General features: G+C 43.8%; 1 protein-coding gene across 1 annotated transcript in view; it reads right to left on the reverse strand.

Moving 5' to 3' along the window:
- The window catches only part of LOC124712369, a 136,741-nt gene that overhangs the window by 51,777 nt on the left and 57,083 nt on the right, over window positions 1–27,881 (reverse strand). Inside the window, exons 3-4 of the mRNA XM_047242665.1 lie at window positions 25,757–25,897; window positions 5,978–6,340 (exon numbers count right to left, since the gene is read on the reverse strand). Coding sequence (XP_047098621.1) covers window positions 5,978–6,340; window positions 25,757–25,897 — 504 coding nt within the window. The remainder of the gene's footprint in view (window positions 1–5,977; window positions 6,341–25,756; window positions 25,898–27,881) is intronic.

Consider the following 27,881-nt stretch of genomic DNA (forward strand, 5'->3'; position numbering starts at 1 on the left):
TTTTCCTCGGCCACTCATAAGAAAACCGCTTGATTTCAACGCTAGGGATCTCGATTGTGATCTCCATCGAACCGGCGTCGAAAGAACAGGTGAAATGTGGGTAAGAGGAGGTTGTACCGACCTTCACATCGCGGGGCACGTACACGGCGGCGTTGGGCGAAGTTGTCGTGGAATTTTGTACCAGTGTGACATAATTAACCCACATTACACTGAGCTGAGACCTTTTTCCGCATGTGTCGACACCCAGCTGTTAGAAACGTCCACGTGTCAGAGAGCGAGTTTGCAGGACGCCACGTTTTTTGCCATTACAGATGGAAATTCTACGCACCTTTGAGTCAGATTTTGAACTTAAGTGTCGCATTGGTTAGGAATTACGGGGTTTTGAAAAAGTGATCCTTTAACTCTGTGTATTTCATGTACATGAAGATACTCAACCCGACCTACTGCATGTGCGCCTGATGTGGGTGATGCAAGTGGGGTTGCGTATGTGACAGTGCATTACACATTTTCTGGGCCAGTTTTATTTTGCTCACAGTGTATGAGTCTAACCGAAATAAAGTGGAGATGGGCGGCACATGAAGGGATTGTGCAGAGACCAAGGAAATTCTCTGCTTAATGCCAACAGACGGGAAAAGGCCGAGACAAAGACTTATGTGAAGGTGGAAAAATGACATAAAAAACATACTGGAGTGAATGGGTGTGTGCTGCTGAAGCTCCCATGCGTGGAACAGTTTAGAGCCTTGATCCATTTATTATTTAGATACAGATTAACGTTTTAAGGCCGTCAGGTGGTTCTAAATGATAACAGACTGCTAACATTTGTATCAACTGTGGGGAAATAAAGTTAGAACTCTATGACTGGCCATGCACTTAGTCTACGTCGACTGGCGGTACTTACAACAGCCGTGGCGATGACTTGGAAACAAATGCAGACTGTGGTGCAGAAGAGGAGTACGGAGGTGGCACGACTGAGAATTTCTTGTAGGAGATTCACGCAGCTAAAAAAGAAGAATGGGAAACCTCACCGATGCGTTTCATTGTGTGTTATAATGTAAAACTTAATGTTAAGCCACGACTCTATCAACAGATTTTGTAAACCGACATGTCCCAGATTCTGATTTTTCTTCTTACTTTCTGTGGTTGATTTCTTCAGTTACATCAATCTTCCCAGTTTTGGATCCAGTCTCCCGTCTCCTGTAAACTGACTGAATACATTGCGCAGACAAAACGTTTCAAACCCGAATTTTCTTATATTTTTATACTTGCCGCTAATTATTGTGGAACACCAACAGTTTTTGGAAGGAAATAAAAAGCATACCTGAGGACACGTCCGAAAAACTGACTTGATCCATTGTTTAGCAATAGAAAACTATCTTCCAGGACTGGAAAATGCATTTTACAAATTTGTGGATCCTGATGTTTCTTGACAATTCTCAAAATGTCTGTCATTAGTTCTAAAGGAATGTTCCCTATCCAAGAATAATGACAAGAAATATTATCAATGAATTTGTAGTTCAAATGGCTCTGAGCACTATGGGACTTAACATCTTAGGTCATCAGCCCCTAGAACGTAGAACTAATTAAACATAACTAACCTAAGGACATCACACACATCGATGCCCGAGGCAGGATTCGAACCTGCGACCGCAGCAGTCCCGCGGTTCCGGACTGCAGCGCCTAGAACCGCACGGCCACTGCGGCAGGCAATGAATTTGTAGCGTCAGGGCGATTATCAGGATTCCAAAGTTATCAAGAAGCCTCTACTTTTCGAAGATCCTCATATAATATTTCTGATTCTTCGTTTCTGCTTTCTTCTTGATTAGTAATTTCACTGATTGATAGATTACTTCCAGGTCTTCTAAAACTCACTCTCGCTATTGTATCATTTACATAACAGTAATTTGATACCTCTGGTGCTCAGTTTTTATCCACAGCACAGTAATGCATTCTCGTAGTTTGGTGTATCTAGGAATAAATTAGGCCGCATCAATAAAAGAAAAGCCCTTTGCTTCCTGATATTATTTTAATGATGGTTGTGTTTACATTATCATTCTTTAATTAAACGTTTATTTATTTATCTTTAGAACAGAGAAGAAAATAGAAAGTAGTTTTTAGACATTGTAAACTTAATTCAGAAAGAAACATAGAAAGAAAATAAGTAGATTATCATCAATAGTCAAATACATGTAATGCTACACGTAACGGTTCGCTATCGTCATCAAGAAACTGGGCTATGATAAATTAACAAATTAATATACTTAGAATCCACACCTCTTACATTCGACGTTGCAAAAATTATTCCATTTGTTATGCCTAAGTATTTTTCCTTTAGTCTCTTACGTCCTTCTCGCTAGAATCCCTCAGTTTAATTTTAATTATATCTTTTGTGGTGTTACGACTCATTTCGTACCGCAAATTATCCCCTCCTTTTTGAAAACCGATTAACAAATCTATAATGTCAACTGATCTTCCACTACGGCCTGATCATTCGGTACAGATACTGGAATCCTTTCAGCTGTCATAAAAATTCGCACATCTTTGTGATTCCTGAGCTATGTAAGTAGTAATAACTATTTATCTCTGTAGCACACTATGTATAACTGTATCCGTTGTCACCAGCACTCGACTTTTCACTCTGATCTGCAGGCAATTTTCCTTCAATATCCTGTAAATACTACCCATCCGCGGAGAGCCTGCTGTAACATCTTTCTCTTGTTCTGCGGAACAAGTGACGTCTGGATAGTTATTAACTTGATTTTTTACTTTGACCACCGTGGTACTGTTTTGTGATCTTCTCTGACATACGCCGGTAAGTCTGTGACCAGTATTTGTGTCATTTCTAATTGTAAAATTCACCCCGTTTACTATTAGCCAATTTATTTAGTTACTTCCAGTTTTAACACTGTCAGTATGTCAGTGTCGGATATAATTGATCCTTTTCCTACATTTAGCTTATTTACAATTTGTAACCAGTTCTTAAAGTCTTCTACACATGCAAACTTGCGTGCTAAGGTCTCTCTCACTATCTCTCACTTCACAAGTTGGGCACTGGTTGCTGCGTGAAATAAATTTTTCTTGGATTTTACTTTGTTGCGTTCGTCTCACTATTTTTACGGAGACGCCTTCACGCCACTGATGATAAATTTTGAGTTACAGTGTCCTAGCTATTGAAACAGTTTTAAGATCTGGACTTTTCCGTTCCGTTTCGTTATAGTCAATTTATTAGCTGATTGTAAATTGCATTCGTCAACACATTCTCCTAAAAATTTATTAAACCTTACATGTATATTAATTCTTTCAGAAACCTTTCGTGTAGATAATTCATAGTGATGTGGTCTAACATTACTGGTACTGAGAAAATTTGCTGTAGACTTGATTGCAGAAATTGCTTAGTAGGCTGTTTGAGCCTTCAGTGGTGGTTCACAGAATAATAAACGTTTGAGGACGAAAATTACGACAGCGCGTTACGTTTTTATGGTTCCATATCACAATCGGTAAAAACGAAACCCTTATAGGACCACCTACCTGGCTGTCCGACTGTCCAGAGCCGTTTCGCAGGACGATATGTCTAGGGATTGTGCTTGTTGTGAGCGGACACAAGGGAGAATTGGCTACTGTCAGCGAACAGCTGGGAGCTGCGTTGGCTACCGTCGACAAGCTTCTATCTAATGCTCAAAGTTGGGGTGATGCCGGGGCGCCAGTGACGAGATCTGCGATACCTTTGGTGTCACTGGAATCCCCTGATGGCCCGGACGTCACACAACATCTGACCGGTCTAGTTCAAATGGTTTAAATGGCTCTGAGCACTATGGGACTTAACATCTGTGGTCATCAGTCCCCTAGAACTTAGAACTACTTAAACCTAACTGTCCTAAGGTCATCACACACATCCATGCCCGAGGCAGTATTCGAACCTGCGACCGTAGCGGTCACGCTGTTCCAGACTGAAGCGCCTAGAACCGCACGGCCACACCTAACCGGTCTGTCCTCACTCGAGAGTGGATGGCAGACAGTGGTGGGTTCGCGTGTCACTGGGCGGAAGGCGAAAGAAGGAGGAGGCTGTGAGGCTGGCTCCCTACGTCTTCGCAACAGGTACGAGGTGCTTCCCAGTGTTGATGATAATGTGAGCCAGCACGGGATGCCTCTTCTGTTGGGCCAGCAGTCGAGTTTACTGCACAGTCCGGACAAGTACAGAGGGTGGTTATGCTAGTCATTGGGACCTCCAATGTTAGGCGGGTGATGGAGCCCCTCACGGAGATAGCAGGCAAGGTGAGAAAGAATTCCAGTGTGCATTCGGTATGTTTGCCAGGAAGTCTCATCCGTGATGTGGAGGAGGCCCTACCGGCGGCTGTCGAGCGCACTGGGTGCAACCAGCTGCATGTAGTGGCACATGTCGGCACGAATGACACCTGGCACTTGGGTTCTAGGGCCATCCTCGGCTCTTTTCGGCGGATGTCTGATATGGTGCAGGCAACTAGTAACGCACGTGAGGTGCAGGAAAAGTTGTCTATTTGTAGCGTCGTGCCCAGGGTTGATCGCGGTCCTCTGGTTTAGATCAGAGTGGAAGGTCAAAACCAGAGGCTCAGGCGGCTCTGCAACGGTGTCGGATGTTCAAAATGTGTGTGAATTCCTAAGGGACCAAACTTCTTAGGCCATCGGTCCCTAGACTCACACACTACTTAAACTAACTTAAACTAATTTATACTAAGAACAACACACACACCCACGCCCGAGGGAGGACTCGAACCTCCGGTGGGAGGGGCCGGAAGGTGTCGGATACGAATTTCTCGCCTTCGTTATCGGGTGCAGAATTGTAGGGTTCCCCTTTATAGGTCAGGCGTGCATTACACGCAGGAAGCGGCTTCTAGGGTAGCGGAGTACGTGTGGCGTTCAGATGGGGCTTTTTTAGGTTAGAGGACCCCTCCCTTGAGAGCAAACACGATTTGCCTGTTAAATCAGCCACAGTGACCTCAGAGAATCTTGGTCCTCGCATATCAGAGATGGAAAAGATTAATATGATTTTAGTAAACTGCAGGAGCATCCAGGGAAAGGTCCCAGAATTAGTATCGCTTATTGAAGGTTATAATGCACAGATAGTATTGGGAACAGAAAGCTGGTTGAAGCCAGGCGTCAATGACAACGAAATCCTAAGTTCAGACTGGAATGTTTATCGTAAGGATAGGTTAGTCGCCAATGGTGCCGGAGTGTTTATTGCAGTAAAAAATTCGATAAAATCTAGCGAGGTTATCACGGATTCCGAATGTGAATTAATCTGGGTGAAATTGAGTATCAAAGAACGGTCAAAAACGGTGATCGGTTGCTTTTTTAGACCCCATGGGTAAGAATCTGTAGTTGTAGCACGCTTCAGACAGAGCTTGCAGATTATCATTAGTAATTTTCCTGATCATGCCGTTGTAATAGCGGGTGATTTCAAGTTGCCAGGTATAGATTGGGAGTATTATGCCATCAAAACTGGTGCCAGAGACAAGGAATCGTGTGGCATTGTTCTGGATGTCTTGAGCAGATAGAGAACCAGCTCGTGAGGGTAACGTCTTAGAGCTCCTGGCCACAAACAGACCCGAACTTATCGAATCAGTTAACGCAGAGGAAGCTATCAGTGATGATAAAGGCTGTGACAGCATCTATGACGACGGGCCCTACAAGGAATGTTAAGAAAGGTAGGAAGATATATTTGCCCAGCAAGGGTGACAGGATAGAAATTTCAGAATATGATAATACCGCAAATAACTGCTTTAATGAACTGATTTCTTTGATTTTTATATTTCCATGGATGAATTTATTGAAAATATCGAATCATTACATTGATATTATTGGCTTACCTTACAATGGTTTGGTAGTGCTGAATATTGCTAACTAGCTGTTGGTACGTTTCACTTTCCGAACTTTTCGAATTCCCACTGTGCGAGAGATCGTAAATAGCTCCTTCGGCGAAGAACGATGATGACTTCAGCGGTACCTGGACATTTGAGTCCTGGACTTCACCTTGAATGATGGTCACGTCACTTGCTGAATGCTTTAGAGTGGCAGTTGCGCCGTCAGCGAGGTGGTCATTCAGGACAGCCAGTTCGGCGACCACCTGCAGTATCAGTGCTATCAGAGTGCCATCCACGAGCACAGTAGTCTCTGAAACAGCCAATCCGGAAGCCATTTCTAGGCTGTACACTATCTCATAGACGGGCGAGGATCGAAGGTCGAACGGCAGCCATATAGGAAGGGGAATAACTCTCTCGCTGGTAGAAACGTTCTTAGATATTGCAGCCATTATGTTCCTGACAATGGGAGCCAGAAACCAGTACGCGTTGTTGATTCTGTATGTCACCTGTAAAACAAAAAAAAAAAAAAACCTGTCTTAAATTGCTAATCATAAAGTAGCTCAATAATTACTACTAGCTCATCATTAATAGGGAATTAGAGGTTTTGTAAGTGGAGGGAAGCGAGGTAGAGTTAGCGTCAACCGCTTCGACTGTTGACTAGTATTCAGACAAAACATGAAGTGGCGTATGAAGAGTCTAGCTTAAGGAGGCGTGGCGTAAGGAGGTGATTGTCTTCAAATACACAGAAAGTCATTTAGTGAAGCAAGTGTCAGATTTCGAAAGAGTATCAGCGAGTGGTGTCCCACCGAATCTCCTCCTTTGTGGTTCAATTTGGCCTTGATACAGATCTCCATATGTTCCAGAGTCCCACTGCCATGTCGCAGCTTCAGAGAATGAAGAACCCGAAATATACGGTGTTCAGCTGCTGTAGGAAAACGTCATCAACCATCCAGAGCTCATAAGATGGCGGATACTGCGGGTATCATGCAGATCGCTGTCAGATGACTTCTCCGCAGCTTTGGTTACTTTGGTACGCCATAGATCCTAACTTGTCTTCGACAGTCTGTACAACACCGACCTTGGGGTTTGGGCCTACGTTTACTGAATGGATGCATTCGCGATGCCAACAGTGGTGGCAGATTGGTGATTCCATAAATGCTGGATGGTAGCTAAAGTGGATATTGAGAGACCAACCCATTTAGTTGGGTAATTGTTTCAAGATAGTTTTGACGTGTACATGACCCCAAACTTAACAATTTAAGGTCACTGTGTACTGAAAGAGAAGAGATAATTACGTGGCACGACATGTAACTCAATGCCTAACGTTTCTCACATTTCAGAAATGTTCATGTATTTACAAATGGACCGTCAGGTACTAAATGAGAAACGTGAGAATCATAAACGTACTCATCGCTCTTGTATTACGGTTACAAGGAAGAAAAATAAGCAGAAACATATACATTATAAAAATATTTGGATAAGAAGAAATCAAATAAAACGAATGAAACATATGTTGCTAAATGGGCGAATAGTAATCTCTTAGTGTTTCTTCGCTTCCAGAGCCGGCCGGAGTGGCCGTGCGGTTCTAGGCGCTACAGTCTGGAGCCGAGCGACCGCTTCGGTCGCAGGTTCGAATCCTGCCTCGGGCATGGATGTGTGTGATGTCCTTAGGTTAGTTAGGTTTAATTAGTTCTAAGTTCTATGTGACTGATGACCTCAGAAATTAAGTCGCAATATGCTCAGAGCCATTTGAACCATTTTCTTCGCTTCCAGGATCAACAATGATCCGGTCCAGCGTACACTCACATTGAATATAGCCATAATCTCCCGTTCGTCCAGTGCGTTCTTCACTACAAATATCTTTATAATATGTTCACTAAATCGCTAAAAATTCTTTGGGCACCCACTGCTGTTCGTCGTGAAGACACAAACTAATAACCTGGAGCATGTACGTAATCTCTTTCCTACTACAGCACAATTAAATCTTTGGGAGGAGCTTTTTTTTTAGCCATAATATACCAAATAAAACGACAGGAGAGATCGGATAGGTGGAAAGAGTACACTGAGACCTCTATGAGGGAGAAGATTTGACTGATAGGATAGAAGAAGAAACATGAGTCGATCTAGAAGAGAGCTTGAAATAAAGCAGAAGGGACAGATAACATTCCATCAGAATTTCTAAAATCAATGGGGAAAGGGGCAACAAAACGACTATTCGCGTTGGTGTGTGTAATGTATGAGTCCGACGACATACCATCTGACTTCCGCAAAAATATCATTCACACAATTCCGAAGACTGCAAGATCTTGCAAGTGTGAGAATTATCGCACAGTCAGCTTGACAGCTCATGCATCCAAGTTGCTGACAAGAATAACAAACAGAAGATTGGAAAAGAAAATAGAGGACGTATTAGATGACGATCAGGTTGGCTTTAGGAAAGGTAAAGGCAAAACAAAAGAAAAATCAAGACACGTTCGTAGGACTGGTCGACCTGGAAAAAGCGTCGACAATGTCAAATGGTGCAAGATTTTCGAAATTCTGAGAAAAATAGGGGTAAGCTATGGGGAAAGAGGCGTGATATACAATATTTACTAGAGCCAAGAGGGGATAATAAGAGTGGACGAGCAAGAACGAAGTGCTCAGACTAAAAAGGGCGTAAGATAGGGATATAGTGATGTAGTCTTTCATTCCTACTGTTCAAACAGTACGTCGATGAGGCAATGATGGAAATAAAAGAAAGGTTCACGTGTGAAATTAAAAGTCAAGGTGAAAGAATATCAATGATACTATTCGCTGATGACATTGCTGTCCTGAGTGAAAGTGAAGAACTGTTACATGATCCTCTGAATGGAATGAATAGTCTAATGAGCACAGGATATGGATTGAAAGTAGAGCAAAGAAAGACGAAATTAATAAGAAGTAATAGAAATAAGAATAGCGAGATACTTAACATCAGGATTGATGGTGACGAAGTAGATGAAGTTAAGGAATTCTACTAGCTAGGCAGCAAAATAACCAATGACGAATGGAGGAAGGAGGACATTGAAAGCAGACTAGCAATGGCAAAAAGGACATCCCTGGCAACCAGAAGTCTACTAGTATCAAACATAGGCCTTAATTTGAGAACTAAATTTCCAAAAATGTACGTATAGAGTACAGCATTGTATGACAGTGAAACGCGGACTGTGTGAAAACCGGAAAAGAAGAGAATCGAAGCATCCGAGAAGTGGTGCTACAGACGAATGTTGAATATTAGGTGGACTGATAAGGTGAGAAATGAGTAGCTTCTGCGCCGAATCGGAGAGGAAAGGAATTTGAGGAAAACTCTGAGAAGGAGGAGGGACAGGATGATAGGACATCTGTTGAGACATCGGAGAATGACTTCCATGGTACTAGAGGGAGCTGTAAAGGGCAAAAACTGAAGAGGAACACAGAGACTGGGCTACATCCAACAGCCGGCCGGAGTGGCCGAGCGGTCCTAGACGTTACAGTCTGGAGCCGCGCGACCGGCACTGTCGCAGGTTCGAATCCTGCCTCGGGCATGGATGTGTGTGATGTTCTTAGGTTAGTTAGGTTTAAATAGTTCTAAATTCTAGGGGACTGATGACCTCAGCAGTTAAGTCCCATAGTGCTCAGAGTCATTTGAACCATACATCCAGCAAATAACTGAGAACGTAGTTTGCAAGTTGGGGATTATTTGGGGGAAGAGACCTGACAGCGAGGTCATCTGTCTCATCGTATTAGGGGTAGAAAGTCGGCCGTGCCCTTTCAAAGGAACCATCCCGGCATTTGCCTGGAGTGATTTGGAGAAATCAAGTTTTCAAGTGCTACTCTGCAATAAAGAGGTGGGCAGAGGAGAGTACACTACTGGACATTAAAATTGCTACACAAAGAAGAAATGCAGATGATAAACGGGTATTCATTGTACAAATATATTATACCAAAACTGACATGTGATTACATTTTCACGCAATTTGGGCGCATAGATCCTGAGAAATCAGTACCCAGAACAACCACCTCTGGCCGTAACAACGGCCTTGATGCGCCTGGGCATTGAGTCAAACAGAGCTTGGATGGCGTGGACAGGTAAAACTGCCCATGCAGCTTCAACTCGATACGACAGTTCATCAAGAATAGTGAATGGCGTATTGTGACGAACCAGTTGCTCGGCCACCATTGACCAGACGTTTTCAATTGCTGAGAGATCTGGAGAATGTGCTGGCCAGGGCAGTAGTCGAACATTTTCTGTATCCCGAAAGGCCCGTACAGGACCTGCAAAATGCGGTCGTGCATACCCTTCTTAAATGTAGTGTTTCGCAGGGTTCGAATGAGGGGTAGAGCCACGGGTCGTAACACACCTGAAATGTAACGTCAACTGTTCAAACTGCCGTCAATGCGAACAAGAGGTGACCGAGACGTGTAACCAATGTCACCCTACATCATCAAGCCGGATGATACGCCAGTATGGCGATACGAATACACGCTACCAATGTGCTTTCACCGCGATGTCGCCAAAGACGGATGCGACCATCATGATGCTGTAAACAGAACCTGGATTCATCCGAAAAAATGACGTTTTGCCATTCGTGCACGCAGGTTCGTCGTTGAGTACACCATCGCAGGCGCGCCTGTCTGTGATGCAGCGTCAAGGGTAACTGCAGCCATGGTCTCCGAGCTGATAGTATGGTCTCCGAGCTGATAGTCCATGCTGCTGCAAACGTCGTCGAACTGTTCGTGCAGATGGTGGTTGTCTTGCAAACGTCCCCATCTGTTGACTCAGCGATCGAGACGTGGCTGCACGATCCGTTACAGCCATGCGGATAAGATGCATGTCATCTCGACTGCTAGTGATTCGAGGACGTTGGGATCCATCACGGCGTTCCTTATTACCCTCCTGAACCCACCGATTCCATATTCTGCTAACAGTCATTGGATCTCGACCAACGCGAGCAGCAATGTCGCGATACGATAAACCGCAATCGCGATAGGCTACAATCCGACCTTTATCAAAGTCGGAAACGTGATGGTAGGCATTCCTCCTCCTTACACGAGGCATCACAACAACGTTTCACCAGGAAACGCCGGTCAACTGCTGTTCGTGTATGTGAAATCTGTTGGAAGCTTTCCTCATGTCAGAACGTTGTAGGTGTCGCCACCGGCGCCAACCTTGTGTGAATGCTCTGAAAAGCTAATCATTTGCATATCACAGCATCTTCTTCCTGTTGGTTAAATTTCGCGTCTGTAGCACGTCATCTTCGTGGTGTAGCAATTTTAACGGCCAGTAGTGTAATTCGTGGCGGACCACAACAAACCAGTCAGAAGCCTGATGATCAAAACAAGTTCCAAAGAAGGGATGCCTAGAACATGCTCATCAGTTTATCGTGGGCCCTTCAGAAACTAATACGTCTCGTAATCAAAGTGCCTGTTTACCACAAAAATATCCCCTCTCCAGGGGACACCGCCTTAACGTGGTTCTGTCCGTCTGGGCGGAGAGGTCGGTGTCTTCATGTGAAGCTGAGGGCTATGCTGGCGGTTGAGAGGGTTAGCAAGCCGGTACGGTTTCAGCGGATGAACCAGACAAAGTGTGTCCCATAGCGCCCCATCTTTTTCCGCATCCCTTCCCATAATCCTTTTCCCCGACATCCTAAAACCCAACGGAGAAGCGGCTGGAACAGGAACATCTCAGGCCTGAGATTCCCAACAGTCGCATAGGCGGAAGGAGTCACGCCTGACGAACTGGCTGTAAAGGGGCTGCTCTACTGCTCTTGAACTCGCGGCAGTTCTTTGCAGTTCTGGTGTCTGAAATTACATGTCTGACACCCATGTGCCATGATGAATTACTCCAGAATCATAGTGAGTGGGTTATTTATTCGCAACTTGAGATTCACTTCATACAAAATCACGTGACTGGCAATTTCTCCAGTCATCTTCCTAAAAGTCCAGTGGCGACGTGATAAGGGCGGTGGTAGCAGGCTCGAGTGAGGCTGGAAGCTACTAGTCTGTACCCGCACGCTGGAGGCAGGTGTGTGATGGTCGCCTTACTGACAACTCACAAGACTACTGAGGGATCCGGTCCTCCATCTGCGACTGGGTAGGCCTATTTAGGTTAACACGCTGCCCAGGGGAATGCACTAGAAAAGGTGAGCTAAACATCGGTAATCACATTTGTAACTGGCTGGGAGCCCGCACTCAAAAGGTAACTTCCAATTTGCGGGGGAAAAAAAAACAAGAACCAACAATATGACTATGACTACTGGAACATGGAATGTCAGGACTCTTCTGGACTTAAATTGTAACACGAGCTAGCTAGATTAGATATAGACGTTGCTGCCTTAAGTGAAACCAGATTATCAGGCGAAGGACCTATCAGAGAGGCTAGCTAAGGGTACACTATCTTTCGGAAAGGAAAGGATGGAGGAGAAACACGCACCCATGCTGTACGATTTGCAGTAAAAACAAAAGTAGCGAGGCAACTTCGATTAGCTGGCTTGGGTGGCCGCGCGGTTCTAGGCGCTACAGTCTGGAACCGCGCGACCGCTACGGTCGCAGGTTCGAATCCTGCCTCGGGCATGGATGTGTGTGATGTCCTTAGGGTGGTTAGGTTTAAGTAGTTATAAGTTCTAGGGGACTGATGACCACCGATGTTAAGTCCCATAGTGCTCAGAGCCATTTGAACCATAACTTCGAATAACCCCTACTGCTGTCAATGAAAGAATTACGACATTTCGACTTCCCCTTGCCGGAGATAGCTTTGTCACCATTGTATCTGTCTACGCTACCACTTTAGGTCGTGAGGAGGATACAAAGAATCAGTTCTATCATCAACTGACATCTGGTCAAGGTACCAACTGAAGATAAGATATAGACGTTGCTGCCTGAAGTGAAACCAGATTATCAACCCAAGGACATATCAGTGAGGCTACCTCAGGGTACACCATCTTTTGGAAAGGCAAGGACGAGCAGAACCACGCACCCATGCTGTACGATTTGAGGTAAAAACAAAAAGGGTGAGACAACATAGGTTAACCTCTACCGCTGTCAATGAAGGAATTACGACCCTTCGAATTCCCCTCGCTGGAGACAGCTACTAGGTGACTTCAGTGTTAGAGTTGGAAGAAAGAATCGTTTTTGAGGAAACATCATGGGTAACCAAGGTGTTGGAAATGGCAATGGAAACGGTCTGGCGTTTCTAGGTGTCTGTGTTGAGTACCAGCTTTTTGTCACCAGCCGACCGCGGTGGTCTCGCGGTTCTAGGCGCGCAGTCCGGAACCGCGCGACTGCTACGGTCGCAGGTTCGAATCCTGCCTCGGGCATGGATGTGTGTGATGTCCTTAGGTTAGTTAGGTTTAACTAGTTCTAAGTTCTAGGGGACTGATGACCTAAGATGTTAAGTCCCATAGTGCTCAGAGCCATTTTTTTTTTTTTTTTGTCACCAACACGCAGTTCCGCTTACCTAATCGGTATAAGGCCACATGGATGCATCCACGCTCCAAACACTGGCATCTCACTGACTATGTCATCACTCGGGAGCGTGACAAGAAACACGCCCTGGTCACAAGAAGAGATTGAAACATTCTTGATTGCCGGACTAATCACAAACTGCTGATTCGCCATCTCAGGTTCCATGTCCGTCGATCCGCGGCCTGCAGAACAAAACTGTTCACTCTCACTTGCAAGACACACTTTTGGATCGACTTAGCAATGCCCCAGTTAATACAACATATGAAATGAAATGTCGTGTGGCTGGGGCCTCCCGTCAGGTATACTGGTCACCTGGTGCAAGTCTTTTGAGGTGAAGTCACTTCGGTGACTTGGGTGTCGATGGGGATGATATGATAATGAAGACAACACAACACAACACTACACCCAGCTGGGAATCGAAGCCGGGCCACTTTGCATGGCATTCCATCGCGCTGACCACTCAGCTATCGAGGCGGTCCACTCTAAACGCCAATATCAAAAAGACTGCAGCCGATGTCATTGGTTTTAATTCAAGGAAGAAGAATGACTGGATTGGTGACAACAATGAAGTGATTTTTATTTATTTAATTGTATGGCTAAAGCCCCCCGTCGGGCAGACCGTTCGCCGGGTGCCGGTTTTTCAATTTGACGCCACTTCGGGGACCTGCATTCGATGAGGATGAGGACAGCACAACACTCAGTCCCTGGGCGGAGAAATTTCCCCGACCCAGACGGGACTCGAACCCGGGCCCAGAGGATTGACAGTGAAGTGATTACGAACCACATAAGTGTTAAGCGGGATGCTTACCTATCTCTGGTTTAAGATATAACCTCCGTGGGAAAGAAAGCACACTTTCAAGAGCTTAAACAAAAATGTCAAACTAAAATAGGAACAATCAAGAGCAACTGTTGGCAACAAAAAAGCCAAGTAACTCCAAAGTCTGTGAGATTCCAGGGTCTTGGAGAATTTTTATGCTGGAATAAAAGAAATACATACGGCTGTTCGTTCCTCATAAGGAACTCCGAAAGCCGCCTATAGCACCATCATTCTAACTGACAGTCAGGAAATCTTGAATCTCTGGAAAGAGCATTTCAGCTCACTCTTAATCCGTGCTGCTCACGACTTTCACGAACATCTCGCACAACATTCAACACATCCTAGTGTAGCAGTCCCACCGACATTTCATGAATTTAGCAAGGCCCTAAATAGCATGAAACCAAGACAGGCACCCGGCCTGACAGCATTCCCCTCGAGGTCATTCAGAGTGGTGGCTTGCCTCTGAAAACCTCTTTTTTCCCTGTTGCTTTTAATTCAGGAAACCTGTAGGGTATCAGCTGACATGAAGAACTCCACAATTGTCGCCATCTTGTTGTCGATCGAAGCATATGTGGTAGCTACCGTGGCATATCCTTAGTCTCCACGGCTGCTAAAAGTTTTGCTAGAATTCTGTTGAATCGCGTTCAGATTCTTTCCGAGACTGTACATTCTGAATCTCAGTGTGGATTTCACCCCTCCAAAGGAACTTTTGGTATCATCCTTGGTGCACGACAGCTGCAGGAGAAGTGACAGGAACAACATAAGCCTTTACTATTTGTGTTTCTGTGACCTAGAAAAGGCCTCTCTGCTACAGGTCGCAGAGGAGATATGTTGTAGGTCTTAAAAGTGTTTTGGCTGCCCTAAACACTTTGTTAAACTGATCTAAACTTTCCATGATGCCATGTTTAGGCAATTTCTACACCAGAATGAAACATCTGACAAATTTCCTATTACTAATGGGCTCAAACAAGGATGTGTCCTTGCGAGAACGTTGTTTACTCTGTACCTAACAGCTATGCTTTATGATACATCGTCTGTAAACAATGCAGGAGTAGAAATCAATTACAGATTTGATGGAGAGCTATTTATTCAGTCCGATTGCACTCTAAAAGTTTCACAAGTTTCATTTAGATAACTGAGCTACAGTACGCTGACGACAATGCTTCTGCAGCTCACACACCAGCAGAGCTGCAATTGACTGTAAATTGTTTCGGTACTGCATATAAACGGTTTGTCCTAGACATAAACACCCAAAAAACAGAGGTACTAGCACAGCCAGCTCTTGGAACTGCCCTTTTGGATCGCAATATCTCTATTTCCAGCGCACCTTTGGAATAAGTAATTAACTTCTTCTATCTAGAAAGTGTATTACCAATTAACTGCTCGTCGGAAAGGACGTAGAGGACAGAATGCATGCCGCACATGTTGAGTCTTCCTGAATAAAGATCTGGCACTATGCATCAAACTGATGGTGTGTCGAGCAATTGTTGTGTCTACTCTACTCTATGGTTGCGAAACTGGACACTATATCGCCGTGATCTTAAGACGCTAGAAAGATTCAACCAACGGAAGCTTAGATACATTATGAATATCATATTGGGTGACTTGGTATCAAACACTACGGTTCTTGGGAAGGCAAAGATGTGTAGTATAGAAGCCATCGTTATTATCACCAACACAGATATAAGGGGCATGTCCAGCGGATGAAAAACAACAGACATCCTAAGGAAATTTTATATTGTGAAGTGAACACAGCTAGAAGGCCCTGTGGTGCTCCTCTGAAGCGCTATAAGGACCATTTCAAGAAGAACATAAACACCCAAGTAACTGGTGCGCCGCAGCAGAAGATCACAAACAATGGCGCACAACTACTTCAGCTGCTGTCTTACATTTTGAGCAGGAATGTTGGAGGCAGGAAAACGAGAAGCGTTAGATATGCAAACTTCACCAGGCCAGCCATGTCCTCTACCCTCTATTATGTGTAATGTACGTGGCCGCATGTTTCATGCCACGATTCGTCTAATAAGCCATCACAGGCATCTTCATACATGAACAGTCATGCAGTAATGGAAATGCAAGAGAAAAATGAAAACTCGGATACAAGTATTAGCCGACGACGACGTTTGGGGGAATTCAGGCCCGGGCTTTGTATATGGCAGTCGAGACACTGTTGTTTTTAGGAAAATAGCGTACGTCATGTACCGAGTGGTTATAATTAAACAGACGGTGTTACGAGTGATGTAGTGAGGACTGTATACATCGCATCATTGTCATGTTAATTAATCAGAGAACTAGCGGAGTATGCTGAAAAAATAGTAACTCCACTTTCTGGCACCAGGTTGAAACATGGCACTGTGAGCAGTCAGAATTGGTGTGGGCTCAGGCGAAGCAGAGAAACGATCACATACCTGGCACGTTTATTAGGATATGGTCGTAAGTTACAACATGTGTTCAATATGGTCTGCAGACTCAGCATGCTGCAGCCGGAATGGTCGACATTTGCTCGTAGAACGTCCAGTGTAATCAACACCGATATGGCGTCGTATGCTAGCCATCAAATGAGTAAGAGTCCTGATACATCCCTGATAGGCACGATTTTTCGGATATCACCGAAACCAGAAGCCACACGGACTTATGTTGGGGAATCTTGAAGGCCACACATATTGCAAATACCCACATACGATGCACTCGTTTCCGTAGGTTCTTCGAACCAAATCTTTCACCTGGCAAGCGACATGCTGCGTTGCCCAAACTTGCATAAAAATAGTGATGCGGACACAGTTGCAAAGTTGGAATCACCTGTTGCACAAAGAGATCCTTATAACGTGCAGATGTCACTTTACCCCTAACCGCCATGCGGGGTGTCATCTCTTCAAAAGAAAAACGGTCCAAGATCGAAGGAGCACACGAAACCAGACCATACAGTCACATACGTTGAGTGCAGTAGATGTTTCTGCACAACATGTGGCAGAGTAGAACCCCATGTGCGACAGTTCCGTGCATTCACGGCACCGTGCAGAGTAAAATGTATCTTGTCCGTCCAAAGAATATTCCCTGGTCATATGTCATCCATTTCCACGCGTGTCAAAAAACGAAGGGCAAAGTCGCGACATTGTAGCCTATCTTGGACCTACATTTAGTTGACATTCTGATCTTGTAGAGATGCCAGTGTAAAACGTACCACATAATCTTTTGAACTGGGAGTCAATTCTCATGACAGAGTTCGAACACTGGCTGCAGAATTTAAAGCATGTTCTACATGGTCAGCTATAGCTATAGAAACTTCTTCAGCAACTGCCAGGGAATGGGCCGCTTCCCTCCCTTGCTGCACCACATAATTCACCTGTTCCTTCAAATTGTTTGCTCATATTTCTTAGCTCGTTCATTGACATGGGACCCCTTCGTAGCTGTTCATGTCGGCGATAATCCCGTAATGCAGCACTGCTATTGATGACGTTCTAATAAAGCAACTTTGCCAGCAGGGCAACGGTGGTTCTTCTCGATAGTCACTGCATTTCGTACGGAAAATTTCAATCTTCTTAACCGTTTACACTAACAGTCACTTCACACAAGAAATCAACACGTGTCTCCAAGCCACAAACAGCTTACTGACGTCAAAACTTGAAACATTTCACATTCTGACTGCTTACAGTGCCATATTTTCACCTGGTAGCAAAAGGTGGAACCATTATTTTTTCCAGTATTCTCCGTGAGCATACCCGTTAACGAACATACCTAGAAAGAGTCAGAGTCCTGCAATTTATACAGACCCCACTACAACACTTGTACCACCGTCAGTTTAATTATAACCACTCAGTGCACTATAGTTGCGGGATGTAAACAGTACAGTAATTAAAATTTCTACAGCTTATTGCGTGCCCATTACCACAGAACAATTCTTTTACGAAACCTAGCTTTAGAAACATGTTTATTTAAACATTTAAATACTGATAATTATTCAGGAAATAGAATATGGGAGTAAAACTGTTACTGCAGGAGGCAGTTTAGGATTGGTTTATTTTAAAAGTACAGTTATGTAAGACTTTGACGTCTTGCACAATAGGGCCACCGACTAAATCTCCAATATGCAATTGATATTCTAGTCACATTGAATAATATATGTGCAAACAACCAGAATGTTTGCAAAACAATACAGTGCAGAAAGAATAGAATCTGTCGTTCTAGTTCAGAATTGTAATTTAACTGACATCGATAGGAAATGTATACATAAAGTTCAAAGAGCACTTCCTGTGACAGATGGATGTGATAGCTCGATATACTTTGTCTTAGGGGATGTTTAATTGACTCCATTATATAATAAAATTGTCTCTGATGTACTAATCAAATTTCAAATAACATTAGAATGGTCATAGTAGCAACAAATATAAATAATATACCCACACTATAAGCGGATAATTTACAAATAAGGATTGTTGTTCTTAGCAGTACTAAAAAAAGGTCATGGTCCAGTGATAAACTCTGTATAATTAAGTGAATTGAGGTTTACATCGAGCTTCAAACACGGTGGTTGATAAAGAAGCTATATAAATAAAATAGCTGGAGAACGAAATCAGTGTCCACAGCTACAATTAATCGAAATCAAACTCCACACTATCACAAGGAAGTGGTGGTCTCAAGCACTGACAAGTGACGAAAATAATCAAAGTCCCCACTGGCAAACTGAGCTAAAAATCAGACTCAGTGTAGAGAATTCAAAGTCCAAATAGGCTTCACTCGCAAAAATACAGGCCTTAGTGAACGACCGACAGAAATAAAATAGACTCCCGACCACTGCAAAATATCCCTGCTGAACTGATGCGAAATATGTCTGTTCTCGACCGACGAGGGGAAAATTTCTGTCACCGATACATCCTAAATAATGGGAAAGGGTAAGATGGCAGCCACCCTTTTAAGCCCTCGATGCACCCCTCCCCAGAAAATCCAACTCTCTAAGTCACTTAATGACTTCATGAGGTCATCAGCCTCTCTTACAACTTTTTAAATGTAGTTGTATGCGATTAAAATCTAAATGTGCTGCTATGTGCACTACAACTCCAAACAAAATTCATATCTTATATTTAACTATGTGTACAGTAGTTTGCCCACAAACTTATTATAAACAATTGCAACAATTAGCAGCACAAATCAAAATATCTCATAGTTTTTGCGCCTACACTATTTTCAATAGAGACACATCTAGCACCTCTGTTCTACAAGGATCTTCCTGCTCTTTCCATTGCCACAGTCATAATTAATGTGGCTCTAACGAATTTCAAATTAAGTGAAAAATATTCGAATTCATAATCTATTACTTAAACTTGAGAATTAAAAGTATATATCTTACAAACTAAATTAGCTCTAATCAGTTTAGAATTAAGAGGAAAATACGCTAATTTACAATCAGTCAATTAAACATGAGGATTAAATATTTAATTCTTACAAACTAAATGTTGTATATGATGTCCAATAATGTCTGCCAAGACATACTGCCTTGCTATTGATGTATTTGTCTTTGGTAATATGATATGCTGATTTAAAACAAAATTTCAGTTAAAATGCCTCTCAGAATTTATATTTAGTAATAATATTATTAACAATAATAACTATTATTATATAACTGTAATTATGTTGTGAATCATGTGAAAAGCTCAGTCGATCAAATCAGTGAGCGTTCAAATTGTTATCTCGATCTCTTTTGTGTAGCAAAAATTGTAATACTTAATAATTGCTTAATGGATTTCAGTTAAAGAAACGTTTCAGGGCTGTATATTCTCACACACGCTATCTGCAGAACATAGCTGTATATCAAGAGAATCGTCCTAACGTCCTCTTCAACATGAAGTATTGTACTTTTCTGTGCCTATAATAGTTTTTGTGGCATATGCAGAAACGTTAATGGTATAATCCAACAATTCTGTACATATCTGAGCGGAACTGACTCATGTCTGGAGTGCTGAAATGTGACATAAAATCCAGATACACCATCCAATCAAAATGAATCATCAATATTCAGATATTACACATCGTGTCGTATTCCATAGCTTAGTGGCTATAAATGATACCTGTTACACAGCTTTCATTTTATGCGGTCTTAGTTATTTTCCTATATGATCTTACATCGTCAGTTGAAGGAGATACAGCGATCTGTACTGGTTGTTAAAAATTTTAATAGCCTTTATCACACTAAAATATAATTAAAACTTGCTAATTACTAACTTTGGTTAACTATAAACCATCCTCTGATAATGTTTACTATGTAGTCAGTATCTGAGTATGATGTTGCCTACAACAATATCATAACTACATTTAACTCAAATCTACGGAAATGATCACTTCTCCACGGTTTCAGTTACGCTGGTACATCTTAGATCCCAGACTAGACTAGGTAGTCTATCTAACTCGATCTTGGGCCCACATACACTTTACGGATGCACTCACGTGATTAATAGTGGGCGGCAGCTAGTGGTTCCAGAACTGCTGGATTTTGGATGAAGTGGCTTCTTGAGGGTCCAAATCTTTTAGTGCGGTAATCCTTTTGAGACAGTTTCATTCACCACATCGTTTGTGATACAGTGAAATCGTTTCTCCTCTATACACAGCATGGTAATCGTGAGTTTGCGTAGCACAGTGCTTCATAAACAGTAGTCAACAATGCAGCATACGTTGGCCTCCTTTTATGAGCATCTGTAACCTAATAGCATCCAGAGAAGAACTGCTTATTACTAATTTCGTTTATTGGCAGCTGAATAGGTGAATGCCTCTTCGTCAGAGTGTTTGTGAGTTATGAAGTTAGCTCAAATAACATAGCAAGATAGTGGCTAAGAAGCATGGTACACTCAATGCACGGAATACAAAAGAAGTGAAAAGATTTATTTTAAAATCAAACCAAGAGAAAATAATTAAAAAGTCATTAAATTTAAAATATCACAGAGCAGAGTGATGTACAACCAGCTTCCAAACAGATGCCCATTAGCAACCAATGAGCATCTCTTCCACTGTATGGAAGGATGCACTGCAGTTCCTACGTGTGGAGTGATCTTGTCGAAATCGTGCCACACTAGCCTCACCACGAAAATTAACTTCCATTACAGCAAATAAATTGCAATCATCTGACCCAGTTCCTCACGCTTAGTCGCTTCTGTTTAACAGCATGATCTCTGTCAGACAGAGGCCTCCTTCCTCTCCATATCAGAGAAAAGCCAAAAAACCGCTTTCACTTCTCCATCCACAGTCAGAACAAGTAATAGGACATAATGGCGTCACTCATTTAGAAGAAACAGAATCAAATGGCCGAACATCCGAAGACGAATCCCATTGACTATAAGCAAAATACGGAAACACCCTGTATAATTGTAATGTAGATGTTACTCTGTGAAAGTTATTCTTAGTTTCTGTTCATTAATGTGATTTGTGATAATGCCTACGATAAACAACAATAACTCCACAAGCTCCCATACGGATCATGGCGGAAGATACCTTGTACCGGTGCTAATCATTCCCTTTCTCATTCCAGTCACAGCTGGAGCGAGGGAAAAACGACTGTCTTTATGCTTCTCTACAAGCTCTCATTTCTCTTAAGCGAAATACATGTTGATGGCCGTTGGATGGTTTTGCCGTCTCTCGCCAATGCAAGTTACCTAAACTGTCTTAATATTGTTTCGCGAAAACAACGTCTTCTCCTCTCAAGGAATATTCAAAAATGGTTCAAATAGCTCTGAGCACTATGGGACTTCAGAGGTCATCAGTCCCCTAGAACTTGGAACTACTTAAACCTTACTAACCTAAGGACATCACACACATCCATGTCCGAGGCAGGATTCGAACCTGCGACCGTAGCGGTCACGTGGTTCCAGACTGTAGCGCCAAGAACCGCTCGGCCACTCCGGCCGGTGAATATTCAATTCATACAGGAACTGTATTCACAGTTACGAATGTGAACCACCTTCGTCTCTATATTGGAATGACGACTGCGAAAATTTGTGCCGAGGCGCGACTTGAAGCCGGATTTCCCGCTTTAACCGAGCAGTCGGCTTTATCGCTTCGGCCATCCGAACACGAATCACAGGCAGACCCTCATTTCCAAATGTCGTCGTCCATGTGTCACAACCTGCACTCGTATGTTAGGTATATCCACGTTCTGGAAGGACATATTTATTGAGGGTCCAGGGTCTGGTACTGGCGTATAAATACGAAATAGTAGTGCTTGTATTATTAAAAAGTACATGTATAGGTTTCTTCGGACACGGACGCCTGCATGTCTGAAGGTACATTGCATGATATTTTTAATAACATAGGCACTACTATTTCGTATACATTGAGGTGAAAAACGTCACGGTATACCTCCCAATATCGTGTTGGGCCTTCCTTTGCCCGGTGTAGTGCAGCAGCTCGACGTAGCACGGGCTCAACAAGTCGATGGAAGTCCTGTGCAGGAATATTGGTCCACGCTGTCTCTACAGACGTTCATAATGGCGAAAGTGTTGTCAGTGCAGGATTTAGTGCCGGCCGGAGTGGCCGAGAGGTTCTAAGGGCCTCAGTCTGGAACCGCGCAACCGCTACGGTCGCAGGTTCGAATCCTGCCTCGGGAATGGATGTGTATGTCGTCCTTAGGTTAGTTAGGTTTAAGTAGTTCTAAGTTCTAGGGAACTGATGACCTCAGATGTTAAGTCCCATAGTGCTCAGAGCCATTTGAACCATTTGAACCAGGATTTAGTGGGCGAATTGGCCTCTCAGTTATGTTCCATAAATATTCCATAAGATTCAAATCGGGCGATCTGAGTAGCCAAATCACTCGCTCGAATTTTTGAGCATGCCCTTCAAACCATTCGAAAACAATTGTGGCTCGGTGAGGTTGCGCATTATCATCCATAATCGTTGATTGAGAATATGACTTCCATGAATGGTTGAAAAGGATCAATGATCAGTTTAGGTGAACCAGAGGACCAAGTACATTCCATGCCAACACAGGCCACACTATTATGGAGCCACTGCCAGCTTGCACAGTGCCTTGTTGACAACTTGCACCCATGCCTTCGTGGGGTCTGCGCCACACTCGAACCGCATCATCATCTCTTACCTACTAAAATCGAGACTCATCTGACCAGACCACGGTTTTCCAGTCGTCTGTCGTCCAATCTATACGGTCTCGAGCCCAGGAGCCTCGCTCCAGGCGATGTCGTGCTCTTAGCAAAGACACTCGCATCGATCGTCTGCTGCCATAGCCCATTAACGTCAAATTTCGCCGCACTCTCCTAACGGATGCGTTCACCGTATGTTAAAAAAAAAATGTGTGTGAAATCTTATGGGACTTAACTGCTAAGGTCATCAGTCCCTAAGCTTACACACTGCTTAACCTAAATTATCCTAAGGACAAATACACACATCCATGCCCGAGGGAGGACTCGATCCTGCGCCGGGACCAGCCGCACAGTTCATGACTGCAGCGCCTTCGACAGCTCGGCTAATCCCTCGCGGCCCGCCGTACGTTCCACATTGTTTTCTGCAGTTATTTCACGCAGTGTTGCTTGTCTGTTAGCACAGACAAGTCTAGGCGAACGGCAGTGCTCTCGGTCATTAAGTGAAGGCCGTCGGACACAGTGTTGACCGAGCGGAAAGGTGATGCCTGAAATTTGGTATTCTCGGTACACTCGTCACACTGTGGATCTCGGAATATTGAATTCCCTAGCGATTTCCGAAATGGAATGTCTCATGCCTCCAGTTCCAACTACCGTTCCACGTTCAAAGTCTGTTAATTCCAGTGCGGCCATAATCAAGTAGTAAACCTGAGCACAAATGACAGCTTCGCCAATCCACTGCCCATTTCGACCTTGTATACGCGATACTACCGCCATCTGTATTTGTGTGTATCGCTATCCCATTACTTTTGGCACCTCATTGTGCATTCTTTTAACCCAGCATTTTCGTAACACTCGCTTGCTGATCGTATCTACACTCCTGGAAATTGAAATAAGAACACCCTGAATTCATTTTCCCAGGAAGGGGAAACTTTATTGACACATTCCTGGGGTCAGATACATCACATGATCACACTGACAGAATCACAGGAACATAGACACAGGCAACAGAGCATGCACAATGTCGGCACTAGTACAGTGTATATCCACCTTTCGCAGCAATGCAGGCTGCTATTCTCCCATGGAGACGATCGTAGAGATGCTGGATGTAGTCCTGTGGAACGGCTTGCCATGCCATTTCCACCTGGCGCCTCAGTTGGACCAGCGTTCGTGCTGGACGTGCAGATCGCGTGAGACGACGCTTCATCCAGTCCCAAACATGCTCAATGGGGGACAGATCCGGAGATCTTGCTGGCCAGGGTAGTTGACTTACACCTTCTAGAGCACGTTGGGTGGCACGGGATACATGCGGACGTGCATTGTCCTGTTGGAACAGCAAGTTCCCTTGCCGGTCTAGGAATGGTAGAACGATGGGTTCGATGACGGCTTGGATGTACCGTGCACTATTCAGTGTCCCCTCGACGATCACCAGTGGTGTACGGCCAGTGTAGGAGATCGCTCCCCACACCATGATGCCGGGTGTTGGCCCTGTGTGCCTCGGTCGTATGCAGTCCTGATTGTGGCGCTCACCTGCACGGCGCCAAACACGCATACGACCATCATTGGCACCAAGGCAGAAGCGACTCTCATCGCTGAAGACGACACGTCCCCTTTCGTCCCTCCATTCACGCCTGTCGCGACACAACTGGAGGCGGGCTGCACGATGTTGGGGCGTGAGCGGAAGACGGCCTAACGGTGTGCGGGACCGTAGCCCAGCTTCATGGAGACGGTTGCGAATGGTCCTCGCCGATACCCCAGGAGCAACAGTGTCCCTAATTTGCTGGGAAGTGGCGGTGCGGTCCCCTACGGCACTGCGTAGGATCCTACGGTCTCGGCGTGCATCCGTGCGTCGCTGCGGTCCGGTCCCAGGTCGACGGGCACGTGCACCTTCCACCGACCACTGGCGACAACATCGATGTACTGTGGAGACCTCACGCCCCACGTGTTGAGCAATTCGGCGGTACGTCCACCCGGCCTCCCGCATGCCCACTATACGCCCTCGCTCAAAGTCCGTCAACTGCACATACGGTTCACGTCCACGCTGTCGCGGCATGCTACCATTGTTAAAGACTGCGATGGCGCTCCGTATGCCACGGCAAACTGGCTGACACTGACGGCGGCGGTGCACAAATGCTGCGCAGCTAGCGCCATTCGACGGCCAACACCGCGGTTCCTGGTGTGTCCGCTGTGCCGTGCGTGTGATCATTGCTTGTACAGCCCTCTCGCAGTGTCCGGAGCAAGTATGGTGGGTCTGACACACCGGTGTTAATGTGTTCTTTTTTCCATTTCCAGGAGTGTATTATTAACAAGTCTAGCACCAGGCTTCTGAATTTATTAGGCATCTTACTTAAATCTGATCTGATGAGGATTTCAGACACTAGTGCAGCTCTTACGAATGGGTTACACAAACGTTTTGTATGCTGTCTCCAGACGGATAAGGAAGTGATAATACGGCTCCATTTTTACCGATTGAGGTGCAGGACCTAAAATATGTTAAAATGCAACGAGCAAAGCAGTAGACGGGTAACCCGGCTGCTTGTGAGGTAGACACCGTTCTTAGCGGCGCTCACCTGCATAAAGCGGTGCAGCTTGACGGCCGTGGCTTGGTAGCGCGCCCGGTGTCCGGCCTTGTCGGGGAACCTCTGGCGAGATGCCGCCAGCAGCCGCAACAGCTCCGTCAGGCGCTGACCGTCCAGCGAAAACGAGAACATCTGCACAGCGCATGCCAAAACATACACAGCAGTTCCCACAGACCAGGAAAGAATCGCCAAATTAGCAACAACTGTCACGAAACTCAAATAGATTTTTATAACACTGCTGCAACGAAAGACACCACAGGTAAAACCAACGAGTTCCATTTCTGTGCTCGTTGTTCGCATACCAGGGTGACAGGTGGTGCTGTGAGAGTATGCGACAGCAGCTGAGACAGTCAGTTTCACTAAAAAATTTTGTAGGTAACCTGCTACAGCTGTGAGAGATTAATAGAATAACATTTTTATTTGCCATCCCCTGTATGTATCATATTTTTCCTGACTGGTTTCGGTTATTTCAACCATCATCAACTGGACTAAAAATTATAACACAATAGGGTGTAGAAAAATTTCCGCTACCAGTCCCAGTAAAAGATTATTTATTTGTTACACGACCGCTTTCGGGCTTGCGCCCATCCTCAGGTGTTTATACATTCACGTACATGTTTATATTGCTGGAGATCACTCTATAAACGCAAAAAAATTATTTGATGGTGACTAAACAGATACAAGCTGGACAGTTGTAAGTGGCAAGGCACCATTTTTCGAAAATATATCTGTACTTACATAAATATGAAGCATCATTATTAAAGTTAAGCTGTGGCGACAGTTTTTCCACTTAGTTGCACACTTATCATTTCCACGTCCATATTTAAGTTTTATAAAGTGTGGCTGCACATATCACTATTACGATGTGCACTCGTAAAGTGTTTTCATACAAACATGTGGGCTGTGGTCAAACAACTTAGACGTAGCAGGTGTAAAGATGTTGCTCATACGTAAACATGTAGATAGTGATCAAAGAACTTAGCCACAGGAAGTGTAAGGGTGTTGCACATATAGAAACTTAAAAAGCTATTATAAAATGCGATGTTTTTTGATACACATGATGAAATTTTTTTATCCGCATTTTTGTCAGAGAACTTAGATCTAGAAAGTACAATGATGTTATATATACGAAATTACTAAAAGCTATTACAAATTAAAAAATGATAGCTAGAACTGTTGTCAGAGAACTTGGATCTAGGAAGTACAATGATGTTACACACATGAAATGCTGAAAGCTATTACAAATTATACAATGACAGTTACAGCTTTTGTTTACAATATGACTTTTACAAACTACGATAATGACACTGGAACTGTTGTATGTCTGCTACATCGAATTTCCATAGAATATTACTTTGTTATTATATCAGAGGATAATTAGTTTTTGTTTTTGAATAATTCATGAAATATGTGAAGATAAGATTTGTTTGCAAGCTCCACTTGTTCGTTGAGAATAAGGTCTGGTGAGTTAGAGCTGTGGATATAAATTTCTAGCTCTTCGAGCAGATTCGTTTTCTTTCCTTTGTTCATAGTGTGTAGTATTTTTAGGTTGTCTGACATTTTTTTTGTATTTATACAGTGATCTCCAACAATACAAATATGTACGTGAATGTATAAACACCTGAGGATGGGCGCAAGCCCGAAACCGGTCGTGTGACAAATTACGTTTTATTGTGACTGATAGCGGAAATTTTTTCTACACCCCATAAAGGCATCCAATATGGATAAAATTCATTATTACACAATGTTATGAAAATGCATATTTCTCTTAGAAGATCCTTTTGCATACCAAATGTAACGATGACAAAACGTGGAATGCAACCAGATTTTGACAATATCTTAAAAAACGTAGGTAAGTTGGACATAGGCCTGAGATGGCAATCGCCTGTTAACTGACAGTAATGTACAAACAGCTCTCAGCTCCTCACTTCTTACTTTATTTCCACATTCCACAGAACACTACATTGCTCACCAGTCCATAGATAAATGCTGGTAGTTTGTAGGTCTCTATGGAGAGAATTGTGGTGCGATCTGCTTCTGATCTGATCTTCTAGTTCCCTGGCTGCAAACAATGACAGCCTACGATCGAAAGTACATCACTGTTACGGATGAGAAG

Source organism: Schistocerca piceifrons, chromosome 8, assembly GCF_021461385.2.
Source record: "Schistocerca piceifrons isolate TAMUIC-IGC-003096 chromosome 8, iqSchPice1.1, whole genome shotgun sequence".
Classification (NCBI taxonomy): Eukaryota; Metazoa; Arthropoda; class Insecta; order Orthoptera; family Acrididae; genus Schistocerca; species Schistocerca piceifrons.